A 14,716-nucleotide genomic window follows, 5' to 3' on the forward strand; every position below is an offset into this window, starting at 1 on the left:
ATAAAAATCACGTGAAAATACATCTAAACGTCATAAGAGAATGTATTTGCCTGGTTCTCAATAAAATATATTTTTTCTGCCTTGAGAGCACTGATTTACCTTTATCTTAAAGTATTTTGGTAGAAGAAATGCAATATTGAATTTTTCTTAAGCTTGGAAATGGTAAAAGTTGATGCTTCCACCTACTGTTGAAAAATAAAAGAAAATAGGTCAATAGCTCCCAACATATCAACATTTGAATTTCAAATTTCATCCAATACCAAATAAGTATCGAAGAAAAAAACTAAAGACATTCTTATCATTAGCTTATTGGATAGCATTTACGTTGGATGAAGATTTTTCGGGAAAAAAATTGACAAAAGATTTTTCGAAAAATTGGACCTAACATTTATGTGATTGAAATAAATATGTAAATGATTTTTCGGAAATTGGACCTAGCATTTGCATGATTAATTTAGATGAAATATTTACAGAAGGATGATAGAAAGTTTGGAGTAATGTACGCATTTAATGCACATATTGGAAGAAAGATGGATTATTTTTAATTATGATTTTAATCAAACTTCTCCCAGACTTGCAAGAATATTAACAAAATTCTTACTTATTTCTATTCCAGTGTGTAGGCCATATTTGTCATGCAAAATGTACGGGAAAAATATATGCAGAATTTATCGCGTTAATAATAAGAGATATGGTAAAAAAAATAAAAAAATTTATTATTATTATGTAACATTTTTAAACATCTTAACTAAAATAATTAGTAGAAAATTATATTTAATTAAATGTTTTTTTTACAAATATGTATACGTTATTTCATTTTTTTTATTTATTTTCATTTGATTGGATTTGGTCGTAAACATCCCTGTAGAATTAGCCCTGAATCTTAATGTGTTTTGAAGTAATCATTATTTTCTTATCTTATATGCAAAAGAACAAAGCTACCATTAATAATTTTTTATCATTGATGAATTTTCATAAATATTCCTTTTTTTTTTATCTATAAGAATTGAATATGGTATCAAATATTTTACAATACTCACACATATCCTCCTCGCATTTAGACCTCTTAGTTCATAAATATTTATTTTATACAACTGATTTTTTTTAGTTCATAATAAATAAATAATTTTAATATTTAAATTATATTTTAGATTTATAATAAATAACTTATGTCGTGGTACATTGTTTTTTTTTCAAAATTATTGATAATTTATTTTAAAAGACATTTGAAATTAAAGTTAAAACTAAAGATAATAGAATGATAAATTGAAAAAGATAAGAAATTAAGTTAAAATGTTAAATTGATATTAAAAATATAAAATAATATATCATATGTAAGTTTGAAATATATTTAAATTTTAAATATCAAATTTATATATATTTGAAATTAATTTTTAATATTCAGTTACAATTTATTAAACTATTTCGTTGATATTAAAATTTATTAAAACACTTTTTTTGTGATAATAATTAATAAAGAGAAAAAAACTAATGAGTTTGGTATCTTTAACTTTTTTATTTCTCATACTTTCTCTCCTCTCTAGTTTATTTTTGCTTTACCAAACAAATATAAGTAATATAGATATAGAAGCCCCTCACAATGTCTTCCACATTTTCTTTTGAGAATGCATATAGCCACATATCCCATACATGAAATGGTATTACTAGTCGACATATAATTTACCCTATTTTAACCCCTTATTTGTGAGTGCTAGCCATTGTTTAGGCCCACCATTTTCTTTTATCTAAGGATTAAACACATTTAATCTTTAAAAAATAGAAATAGTGGCAATCTTTATCTTTTATCTGAAAAAAAAAAAACAAACACACGATCCAAAAAATTTGATAAAAAGGTTTCAAGTGCGGAGGCGCAACAGCGCAGGATAGATAAACACCGCCCTCCATGTCAGACACATAAATCCAGCTAGCTCTCCACTTCAATTCCCATCCATCCTTCATCTCCACCGTCCACGTGGCCACCAAAATCCCATCGAAGGAGCGCGTTCAAGCACCCCCCCGTAAGCGCGTGAGGCTCATCAGTCAAATACTGCCAACATAAACTAGTATATTTTCGGGTATATCTCCTTTTATTTCAGAAAAAAAAAGAGGTTTTTTTCTTTACACTTCGCCTCACTCTCTTTTATTTCGTTCCTCTATTCGCTACGTCGTCGTTAGGGTCGTCTTCGGATCGGTGGAACTTGACTGCGCCGGCGTGAATTCCGACGCTGCGAGTGGCACCGAATTGCGATAGCGGTGACGAATATGAAGGTTTTCGTTAAGACTCTCAAAGGCACTCACTTCGAAATCGAAGTGACGCCGCAAGACACGGTTTGGCCCTCGAAACTTCTTCCGATTGGTTTTTGTTCCGTTTTTTCTTATTTTCTTTGTGTAGCCAATCGGATTGTCTCGGAAGTTTCGCCTCCTTCCAAGAGCCCTGAAATTGACTGTTAATTAGGGTTTGTTTGGTGTTTCGCTTGTTCGAATTGTTATTGAATTTTGATGGCAATTTGGATTTTCTTTATTACTTAAATGTTAAATTCTGGTTTTCAAAGTGATGACTGATTTGGTGCGTGGAATATGCTGTGGAGCGAAAGAATGAACTGTATTATTCTCGGCGGAACATTTTCTCTGGCTAGATGGCTTTTTCTTTTAAATAACTTTAATCTTCCGATTCATTGCTTGTCGGAACTAATGACAAAGTGTTTGCTGATGCTCCTCTGGATTCTAATCATTAGTGGGAATTATGTTTTCGGAGGTTTGGGATTCTTGGCACATGATAGTGAATAAGTTCCACATTACACCCTTTGGCGCATTACTTCATAGGACCATCAAACCAGTTTGTGCTATAAGAAAAATCTGGACAGATACTAGTTCTAAATTCTGATTGCTATTTCATATTCATGGGAATTTCAATAATTGAGCATATCTATCTTTATATACTGCTACAGTTGGATCAATAACCATGTTATCACTGGTTTGTCAGAATTGGCACTTCTTAACAACGAAAACTGTACTTTATATCTGAGTAATGTGTGCTTTTTGTCTTTTGAAAGGTTGCATGTTTCTAACAATTGAGATTTTCCTAAATGCTTTATATGACCCAAATTTGGAGTTTTATTTCAACAAATGCGTCAATGCTTCATCCTTTAGTCAAGTGGATTTCGTGATCTGTTTCTGCCATCCTCTGGTTTTCCTGAACTTCAATAATCAGTCTGTTACATTTGTTGTAATTGCTGCTATTCTTTTCAGGTTTCTGAAGTGAAGAAAAATATAGAAACTGTTCAGGGTGCAGATGTCTATCCTGCTGCACAGCAAATGCTAATTCATCAAGGGAAAGTTCTTAGGGATGCTTCTACCTTGGAGGAGAATAAAGTAGTTGAAAATACTTTCATTGTAATTATGCTATCAAAGGTAATTTTTTCTTTTATTTCTTTCTTTTTTAAAAACTACTACACATTGGCCTTTTGAAGTTATCGAAATATATTCCATTATTTTGTTGCATATATTATGTTGTTGTTTAAATTTTATGAACTACTGGTTTGCAATAATTATATTCATTTATTCTGCTCTAAATTACAATTATGTGCTTAAAATATGCTAGAGTAAGAGCCCATCCGGTGAAGGATCTACTACTTCAACTGCTCCATCAACCAAGGTGAGAACAGTTTGCTATGTTATGAATATTTTTAATGTTACTATCATTTTGGCTTTTCCCTTTTTTGGGATATGGTAAGACAAAAAAGCTTAATCCATCTTTAGGGGTTATGTAAACGTTATCTAACAATTATGCATTCATTGCAGGCCCCACAGACAAGTACAGTTCCTGCTTCAACCCCTCCAGCGTCAGTAGTTCCTCAAGCTTCTGCTCCTGCTCCTGCTCCTGCTCCTGCTGCAACTGGGGCACTGTGAGTGACTGATTCATCATGAGATTTTCTTGATTTGTTTTGTTAAATTTCAGTTCCATATATTTTGAAATGTATAGTATGCTATCTAAAGCTTCCTTTCAATTTGACAGGCCTGCATCAGTTACTGCACCTATATCTTCACCTTCTCCTGCTCCAGCCCCAACTCCTGCTCCTATATCTTCAGGAACTGCTGTGTAAGTATTTTGTTACCTGTGATTTTTGGAATGTGGAGTTTGAAATACCTGTTAATTCTGTATCCTGAAAGATGGAAAACACTCCAACTTGATTGATTCTTCCTTTTAAATTTTGTTGTTAAAAGAGACTTTTATGAACCAGGGAAGGGTCTGATATCTATGGGCAGGCTGCATCCAATCTGGTTGCTGGAAGCAACTTGGAGGGAACAATTCAGCAAATTCTTGATATGGGTGGAGGGAGCTGGGACAGGGATACCGTTGTCCGTGCTCTTCGAGCTGCCTACAACAACCCTGAGAGAGCTGTTGAATATTTGTATACAGTATGTGGATTTTAGATGTTAAATTCCTTGCTTAATGATTTTTATCTGCTGTATTTCAGTTTATTTTATTTTTCAAATCAGTTCAGCGTCATAGTTATTTGGGTGGAGGTTTATGTTTAGATAGGTGGTTTTTTTTCTTATTTGATATTTTGATTCTTGCTTCTTCTTCTTCTTTTTTTTTTTAACTTAATATCATTCATAAATGTTAGGGTATCCCCGAGCAAGCTGAAGCTCCACTTGTAGCCCAAGTGCCTGCAAGTGCTCAACCTACAAATCCTCCTGCTGATGCTCCACAAACAGCACAACCTGCTCCAGTTACCTCAGCTGGACCTAATGCTAATCCATTAGACCTTTTTCCCCAGGTAGCTATTACATTGTTTATTATTGAAGAGAATGAAACCTTCTGGGTGGTTCACTTAACTTTGTGTAACAGGGTCTCCCTAACGTGGGTTCTGGTGCTGCTGGTGCTGGTTCATTAGACTTTTTACGCAATAGTCAACAAGTAATCACTATCTTTCTCAGCATTTACCCCGAATTTCTTACTTCATAGATATGTTTTAAATAGACTCTTGAATTTTGTTCATTTGCATTTCAGTTCCAAGCCTTGCGAGCTATGGTGCAGGCTAATCCACAAATATTGCAGGTTTTCTTCTTTGCCTTAGTTTATCATGGTGTCCTATATTATCTTCTTCAGGGTTCCCTGATTTTTGTTCTTGCTACTGCAGCCTATGCTACAAGAGCTTGGCAAACAAAATCCCCATCTAATGAGATTGATTCGAGACCATCAAGCTGACTTCCTTCGCCTGATAAATGAACCTGCAGAAGGTGCTGAAGGGTAAGGGATCATCTTTTGCTGTTCTTTGCTAATATTTTGTGCATTTGTGTGTGGTGAGGGGGTGGGGAGGTGGGAGGGGGGGGGGGGGGGAGGTCTTGTTATCCTTTTTACCTATCAGCCTCTGTCCACTGGCTTATTTTTTGCTGTTAATATGCTTCAGGAACATATTGGGGCAGATGGCTTCTGCGATGCCACAAGCAGTAACCGTCACTCCTGAGGAGCGGCAGGCAATTGAACGTGTAAGTTTGACTTGGCTATATAAAGACTTAAATGATAGATGTTTTCTTGCTCAAGTATTTTAGGACTATGAAAACACCAGTTTAATTATTAAGTTAAAACTACATACATCTTTCTAGTGCCTTGCCACTATGTATCATGGTTCCTTGGTAGGATGTGATACATAATTTACGTATGTTGATTGAGTCTGTCAAGAATAATGATAGTTGTAGTATTAGCATTACACATTTCTAAAGCTGGATTTAAGCATAATTAGATCAAATTTAGCCCTGTTCCTTTTCCTCAGAAACATCATGGATATTGTTTTAAAATTGAGTCTATGCCTTTTTCCGTAAGTATTTTTAGATAGACCCATGCTGTTTCTGAGGAACACCAGGGGTTAACTAGTTCCTCTGTAATTTCTTTGTTTTGCAATGTTGTGTTTAACCCCAGCTTGAAGCAATGGGTTTTGATCGTGCAATCGTATTGGAGGTGTACTTCGCTTGTAACAAAAATGAGGAATTGGCTGCCAACTACCTTTTGGATCACATGCATGAGTTCGAGGAACAATAGATCTCCTTTCGAATTTGCCAAATTATTTCGTGTCATCTTTTTTCTCGATGGGTCTTTGTTACATACTATGTTTAATGAGGTAATGCTTTTGATAATGTCAAATCTCAAGTGGATAAGGGATGTTTTATTCTCCTCCATATTATTGCCCATGTATTTATCATTTCCAGCCCGTCGAGGGTTTCTTAGTATTTCATATACATAGTTGTTTGCCTTGTATTACTGGTATTGTGCATCCTTTTAACGTGTGTAATTGTGCATGCTTGTTCATTCGCAAGTCGATAGATGTGTAATTCGTTTGACACAGACTGTTTCTGGGTTCAGTTCATGTTTTTGGAAATATAATGACTTTTTGCTGTCAGTTTTATATAAAATAGTTCTGTTTTTAAAGTAGAAGGGCATTAAACTTGTTTTGACAAGACTAGTTTTTTGCTTTTGTTTTCCGAAAACCTTACATTCAGACCTCTTCCCCTATTGTTGTGTCTTTAGATCATTTCAGCAATTCCAACTTGATGCACGACTGCACATCTGAGCAGCTGAAACCGGCAACCAGGTTCCGCTGCGTTTCACTATTTTCGTTTTTAACAACTGTCGTCCCATGTTCTTAGAACCAATCATTGTTATCTGCTCGAACCACCACACCTCATTCTCATTCACCGCCGTATGGGCTCGTACATAATTCGGTGAAATAGCTGAGCAAAGAGAAGAACTTGTCAAACACGTCTTACTTTTTTTTCTTTTAAAAACATTTTATATATATATATATATATATATATATTTTAAAATTAAATAAAAAACAGAATCAGTCAAGATCATAGTCGCATTTAAATTTTGAAGTGAGAATTTCGCTGCTTAGTCATATTCACTTTGACTAAAATTAATTGAATATCTAATATATTTTTTATCCATAGATTAAAGATATGTATCATAGTTTATAATAATAATTTATGCACTTTTATCAATCAATTAAATTAGTCTCCTTTAGTAATTGAATGTCTAATATGATGTCTGGATTCTAATTATTTCAAACAAAATGCAGACATTCAAGAAAATAAGACAGGATCATGATAACTACAGAACGTTGTATCTGCTATAATTTTCAAATGATAAATAAAAATAAAAATATTGATTGTAAGATAGCATGTGATAATCTTAATCTACATCCACAAAGTGATGCTCCTAATGTATGAAGTAAGGTTAGTATTCCAGCTTCAAACGAGAAAAATGCGCATGTCCTTTTTTTCGTGGACATAAATTTTGTTTGAGAAATGATCAATTATTTTATATATGATGTTTAAAATAATTGTTACACAATTCAGCTGTCTTGCATGATAATCTACCATTGAGTGACCATAAAAAAATGTTACACTTCAAGTGTATTTAAATTAATTTTAAAGTTTAATAACAAAAATATTTTAAAATAAACATAATAGAGTTCTTTTTTACTTAATCTTTGAAATATTTTTTATTAAATTTAATTTCTAAAATCTAAAAAAAAATGTGAAGAGAAAAGAGAGAGATGGAAATAGAAATTCCAACAACATACGCATGGTCATAATGGGCTGGGCTATGGGCCCAATGGTTGCAGTTAAGTAGCGTGATAAGGAAGTAATGTAAAAGGCGCGAAGGTTGAATCGTAAAGCTCCACGAAGTTAGCAGCGGTGGACGTTTCTCTTTATGATGTGTTTCGAGGAAACGAATCGCTTAGTTATAGAATTTGGAACCTTTGGCACACCGCATTTGTAGGGAATGTTCCAACGCAATACAAAAACCCTTCCCATCTCACGCGTCTTAGACATTTCAACGATTATCAAATCAAATTTTGATATTAAAGGATTCGATCGAAGAGAGTGAAGGATGCCCGAGATGGATGAGCGCGTGGTTATACAGCAACCTCTTTCAGCCATAGCAGAGGCGTTTGAGAAACTGTCCAAGAGGGTGAAGGAGAGGAACAACGGCAACGATATTCGCTTGGACACGTTCTGCGAGGCAGCGTCTCTCGTCTCCGTTCTCTTCCGTTCTCTTGGCCTCGCCTTCAAATTCGCTGAATTGGAATACGTCGCCAAGGTTCCCTTTTCTTTCTTTTAGCGCACAATTTAGATTTCTTGTTGAGTATTGTCATTAAGGTTTTAAATATCATGAAATCATGGCTGTTGATATCGTGACAAATTACATACCAATGTCGTCCCAATTGCAGTCGCGTTATGGTTCATTTTTTAAAACCTTGCTGATCGCAGTTTTTATCATTCAAACTTCAAATTTAGATTATTGAAATCGTGATTAAATAGATAGATGTATATAACGAATTGTGTTGTTATTTAAATTTTAATCAATGTTTTCTTTTCTATTTTTTTTGTGGAAAAATTACGCTAACACTTCCTGATTCACATGATATCTTGTGAATTTCGAAGAAACCATGTGGAATATCATTGTAATTCCCTTTCCTTCTTGTTTTTCTTAATCTAACTATAACTTTTGTTTTATCAGCACAAGGATTGGGTTTGGTGCAAAAAAGTTAGTTCTTCACAGCGTAATCAATTAAGGTTTGAAATGTTTAATATCTGATTATGCATCGAATAAGATTGACTTGAAAGGAAGATATGTTTAGGAAACTATTTTTTTTTTCATCTTATATTTTAAAATTAATTCTTCACTTCATAAGAATTAAATTCCAGATTTCAATGGTTGAACGAACGCTAAGCACAAACAAGTAAATTTTTGTTTTGGTAGTGCAAGTGGAAAATTTAAACAAGAAGATTCAAAATTGGAGGCTCGTACGGGCGGGCAATAAACAATTATGATTACAATTTATACACAGTTTCGATATTTTCATTTTCTTTAAAAATTTTAATTCCTCCGGTTGCTCCTTGTGATCAAAATCATCTTTGCTTTTTTTTTTATATAATTTTTTCCAATTTGAAATTTGTGACTTTTGTTGAAATTGGATTATGTATAAGCAATTGAATAGTGAGCCAGCACTAAGTTTGCTACCAAATGTGGTAATGTACACGAAGAAAGTCAGATGTTGTGGTCAATGTGGTGTTACTAAACTTGACTCCATCTTCTACTCAGTTGTTACTAATTGAATTAATAATAACTTTACAAATAATATACAAGTTTGATGTATATGTATTTAAGTATGTGATGAATTTAATAATAAGAACATTACAAATAACATACAAGTTTGATGTAAGTAGGTTTCATGTTGGATGGATAATGGGTGGTAATATACAAGGCTTTAGATATATTATTCCTAAAGCTTCTATGCACGGTTTTATGACGCTTCATGACGCTGATTGTTTTCTTGATCATTAGTTTATTCGGAGTTACTTTTCCTTCACCCAATTCCTGTCTAGTATTCAGGGCATCGTGTTTGCTTTACTTCCCAAATTTTTTACTTTACTTCACTATGTTTTCTGGGCTCTATATTTTGAACTTCTAACCTTGTTCTAACGGTATGAATATGTGTGATGTTGATATGGTCAGCTACATGGACTATTGGAAGCATCAAAGACATGTTCCACTCTACCCGATATTCTTAACCTTGATGTCGCCAGTGACACAGTGAAAACATCTGGAAGCTTTTCACGTAATCTGCGAAGAGTTCGGCAGGGTCTTGATCTTGTCAGAGCTATATTTGAACAACTTTTGTCAACCGAGTAAGAAACCTTTTTTGTTTATAACAACTCAAATATGATGCTGAATTTTCTGTGATATACAAATAGCAAAAGAGAGTACCGTTTTCCTGTCTGTTCAGTTTCAGCTGCGTTGAACCTCTGTTCCATAATTCTATCGTTTACTTTCTTATAACATCTAATTAATTCAAGTGCCTTGTGTGGGTAGTGGGGACATCTCTGATTTGTTATTTTTTGACATTTTCAGCGATAGTTCTCTAAAAGAAGTGGCTTCAACAGCTTATGGACAGGTTTGTGCACCGTATCACACATGGGCAGTAAAAACAGCTGTATATGCTGGGATGTATACACTTCCAACGAGAGACCAACTTTTGATGAAGCTCAATGAAACAGGTAACTTACATTGTTTAATTTTGTTCGGTGAAGGGCTTATTAAAATTTATAGAATCAAATATATGATGTGTTTATATAGATATTAGTGATGAAAATAAGCTGGATCGAACAAGGTTTTGCTTAAATAATTCTGGCCTATTAAACTCAAGACCCAACTAGGTCTGTTATAGACTTTTTTCAGACCTTATCTAGCCTTTTAAGTTTGTCTTCACTTGTTAGCCTATTTAAAGGTCTATTTCATGGTAAATTAAGTATGAGATATTTAAAAATAGGCTTATGAACTAATAGGCCAATAGAGACATATTTTATGTAAAACAAAATATAAGCAATGTGAATTAAAATCATTATTTACTTAAGGTCAATGACTGATTTATTTTAAAAAAAAAAAGTATTTAGCCTGACCTAATATAGTCTATAGGCCATACACCCTTGTTGGGTGATTTGACCAGACCTATTTCTACTCCTAATAGAGATCAATTTTAAAAACGGATTCCATATGTTGATAGTTATTAGTTAATTCCTAACATGCGAGATCACCTAGTTATCCTATGAATTTTCTATTTGACAACTAGTCATCCTATGAATTTTCTATTTGACAACTCCATACGTAAAACTTATCTATTCCTTTGTTGTATGCTTAAATTAATTCTTGATTTAGAGTTTGGGGTTTAAACGGCTTACCTTTTTCTTTGTATCTTCTATTTAATTATTTTCAATTTTGCCAGAAGTTTATTTACATCAATTTCGGTGTGAACAAAGAAAATTAGCCGATCTTATTAAACAAATTAATGTAAATAAATTGGCCGATGTAAATATTCTCATCTTTTCAATTTTTTAAACAAGATTTTAATCTTTAGGAAATTGGCCGATCTTATTATCATTTTGATACGATTTTCTTGCACCAATCCATCTTACATACCTAAACTCTATCTTAAATGTTTTTGCAGAGCAATCAGCTGATAAGAAGATGAGAAGGTACATTGCTGCCTCGCTTCCAATTATAGAATACATTGATAAACTGTACCTTGCTCGAAATATTACGTTGGACTGGTGAATTTATGAAAAGAAAAACGAGAAAATCTAAGAAGTTGAATGCCCTTTCTGTCTGTTAGAAGGCAATGCTGTGGCTCCATTGTTTATCAGCAACCTTAGTACACATGCTTCAATTTTTGTACTATATATAAGATGTAATTGTGTTAGTTTTTCTCAACGGCTCTTGGCCCCTTAGGGGGAGATGCACCAAACAACCGAATAGGTTTGTACTAAATTGCTAACGAAATGCATGTGAAATTTTTAGTTCCATTTTGATTCGTAATTTTTTATACCTGTATATACATGTACATCATTTGTTTTGAATGACAGAAATCGTGATATTTTAATTCTGTGAGAGTACTAGTAATGAAATGCGGATGCAAGACATTCGGGGCATTATTAGATTATTACCGAATATCAAATCAGTTTTCTATCACTAAAATGATATATGTAGGTTTTATTGGCGGTTTGAATTGATATATATTATTCGTATTTCAGTATGCTTTTTGCTCATCTATGATTTGAAACAAAAAGATTTCTGAAAATGCAAATAACAAAAGGTTGACACAAGGCATTCAGTTCATATTGGAACATGACGCCCTACCACGGTTCTGGACTTGCCTTGGACTTAGGTCGTACTTGTATAATTTTTGAGTGTATAATTTGATTTTAATTTTTTCTTATTTTCTTTCCAAACAAAACCTTAATCCTATGACTTATCATTTATGACTTTTAGTTATTTCTTAACCTTTTTACATCATTTTTCTATTTACTCCAAACTCCTAAACAAGAATTTTATGGTAATAAAATCAATGGGAGAGAGGGTCGATACCAAAAAAAAAAAAACAATGGGAGAGAACTCCAATAAATTATAATTGAGTTAGTTAAGTCATGAAACAAAAAATAATGTGCAAAAAACAATGTTACACAATATCTTTCATTTTTTTTTATTTTATCTCCTCTTGCACTCACCGATCTACCGTGACTTTCTTTTTAGACTAAAAAATCAATAAATAATTGAGATTTTTCACTCTGATCCAACAGGGTAACAAACTTCGATTCTTCTTAGACTGTATGAATGAAGACTACCAGTTAAACCAATCAATAAATATACCATTTAAATTATCTGCTTTCTTTATGCCCCTGTTCCTTTTCTTTGACTATTCGGGGGTAATTACTTTGGTAATGAAAGCTAAGATATGAATGTAGGTGCCAACGGACTTGAGAGAATCCAATACCAAATGATGAAATGAAGGACTAAAGAGTAAAAAGATTTTTATTGAAAAATCCAATGTTTAAAATTAAAACTGCTTATTGCTTACAGGTAGATTCTCAACATAATTGCCGTTTACAACATCCCTAACTGCAAACAATTTTAAAGCTGTTTCTCCCTGTCAAAAAAATTAGTCAATGGTCCTCAGGATAGCTCCTAAATGATAAAACACAATGAAAGTTAAGGGGCAAAAATCACAAGATGTTCGGCCTTGAGCCAAGCAGCTCCTAAACAAACACTATCGATTCGTAATATGGTGGTGGACATAATTTTACGTTGGAAGTACAAAATGACTACAATGCCAGGCTTTCTGGGTTTTCAATTATTTTTGAGAATGTCTGGAGGAAAGAGGCCAAGTGAGCTCCATAAATAATTCGATGATCAGCTGTTACATTCACCTGAAAAAGGAAGTTTAGACCCAATTAATTCGATCAGAGATATTTTAAAAACAATTCTGATTCCATATATGGTCCTAACTCCTAACTATAACTGACATAAGAGTTATATCTGAAGCGTGTATTTGTCCTTGTGCTTCTTAAGAGAAGTCAATGACATGCATTAATCAAGAGTCGTATGATCATATCCATCTCTCCATATGATGCATGCAAGTTGAAGACTAGACAAATCCCTTTTTCAACAAACAAATGCATATGATCATTGTGATGTAGTAAATTTATAAAAAAAAAATTAGGATCAGTTCGTTCTAATTCCAGAATATATTTCTCTCACTGTGCACAAATTCCAATGCAAAATCATTTAAACACACATTCTAGTTACATTTAAATGGTTCAAAATCAATTCTACCCAACTTCAAAACAAAAAATTTAGTAACTACTCACTGTATACAAGATTGTGTCGCTAATACTCAGTCAACAGTATATAAGATAAACAAGTCCGTTCCTTTAAAGGGCCATGGAATGTAGCAGAATGTCAGAGTACAGTACCTAGTCACTACTCACTATATAGTATAGTAACTGATATTGTAGCTTGCTTATCTTCTCAATCTGTTAAACAATTGTGGACAGTTGGCAGTCATACACGTAGTGCTCAGTCTGCACCTAAATACTTTCTGTGTCTAATTGAGACTTTTTTTACCTTCCTCTATATTAGGGCTGGGCAAAAACCCATGAGCTGACCAAACCGACCAACTGTAAATAGCAAGCTGAACCTAACATTGTATTAGTCATCAATTTTCTTGAGTGTACACCAGTAATTTCCTGACATGTGGTTTGAGTTGGTCCAACTGCAACTTTTGTTAGCCCGAATTGGAGTTCCCACACCTTTTCCTGCCTAAAGATCAGAGGCTCCGCGGCAATTGAACGTTAGGTGACTCACCAACGTGCTAATTTTATAAACCCAACGACCACGATATTTATATTCACAGTTTAATTTCGTCGGATCAAAAGTATACTAATAAAAATGGCCTTAGTATTTGTACTGAAAAAAAATTAGTCGTAGTGGAATGCTAGCTTTAACGTAGAATAGTTTGTGGTATTCTTGTCATTGAAAATGTTCCTACATAATTTAAAACTTGCTCCAATAATAGAATTCCTCATAGAAATTTCACCACCCATGGAAGGCGATGGTTCGAGATGGAAAGCAAGTTTTGGTAATTTTGTCCTTCCGTGGAAGGATGTATTCATTTATTTAAGAAATAGGTGTTAAATCCAAGTTAACACTATGTGCGTTTCTCGTGGAAGAGCATAAAGAAAATTAGACAAGTATTTGAAATTCTTTGAGATATCGTTCCATACTTCGATTCGTCAAATAAGCTAAAGTGCCTTTAAAAGAAATGGAATACAAAAGTAGAAAGAATTTTCATTGATTTGTATGGTAATGGATTTTTTTTAATGATTATGAATGTTTAAAATATCTATTATGGACTGGGCTTATTATTAGACAAAAATAGGATGAAACTTGAAAGGCGTTCGGATGCTTTTTATCCCCTGTAGGCTGTAGGCCGTAGGTATTCGCGTCTTATATACAGTATATGTTATGATTGATATTTGGATATAAATTCTCGTTATATATATATATATATATATTTAAAAAAAATGTGTATTTTATAGATATTTTGTTAATGAAAAAGTTTAAAACACGTACATATAGTACTAGATAATAATTTTTTTTATTAAGGCAAAATCTTACATATTTTTAAACGTACGACTAATTAAAATTGTGCGCAATTTTTTTTGTTTTATCTGTTTCATGATTTCGCCTTTTCTTTTTGGTTTAAGGATTCCTTTAGGTGTGATGATTGATTGAAATGAGGGTACTAAATTTCATCAGGTTTAATCATGTTTATGTTCCTAAAAAATAGATAAAGTTTAAATAATAACTATA

The 14,716-nt window shown here is 33.2% G+C and overlaps 2 protein-coding genes across 2 annotated transcripts; both read left to right on the forward strand.

The window, feature by feature from the left end:
* The first annotated feature begins 2,049 nt into the window (after positions 1-2,049).
* Positions 2,050-6,180, forward strand: LOC100818012 (ubiquitin receptor RAD23c). The gene is made up of 12 exons (XM_003536640.4): positions 2,050-2,328; positions 3,250-3,411; positions 3,602-3,655; positions 3,802-3,905; positions 4,016-4,099; positions 4,242-4,419; positions 4,629-4,781; positions 4,853-4,921; positions 5,015-5,062; positions 5,145-5,254; positions 5,415-5,493; positions 5,924-6,180. Exons 1-12 carry the CDS (start codon positions 2,263-2,265, stop codon positions 6,041-6,043), a joined length of 1,227 nt encoding a protein of 408 aa, XP_003536688.1. The 5' UTR covers positions 2,050-2,262; the 3' UTR covers positions 6,044-6,180.
* Positions 6,181-7,662: 1,482 nt separating this feature from the next.
* Positions 7,663-11,370, forward strand: LOC100818548 (putative glycolipid transfer protein). Its single transcript, NM_001253330.3, has 4 exons — positions 7,663-8,107; positions 9,527-9,699; positions 9,923-10,068; positions 11,016-11,370. Exons 1-4 carry the CDS (start codon positions 7,898-7,900, stop codon positions 11,120-11,122), a joined length of 636 nt encoding a protein of 211 aa, NP_001240259.1. The 5' UTR covers positions 7,663-7,897; the 3' UTR covers positions 11,123-11,370.
* The last annotated feature ends 3,346 nt before the right edge of the window (positions 11,371-14,716 follow it).

Source organism: Glycine max, chromosome 10 (genome assembly GCF_000004515.6).
Source record: "Glycine max cultivar Williams 82 chromosome 10, Glycine_max_v4.0, whole genome shotgun sequence".
Lineage (NCBI taxonomy): Eukaryota > Viridiplantae > Streptophyta > Magnoliopsida > Fabales > Fabaceae > Glycine > Glycine max.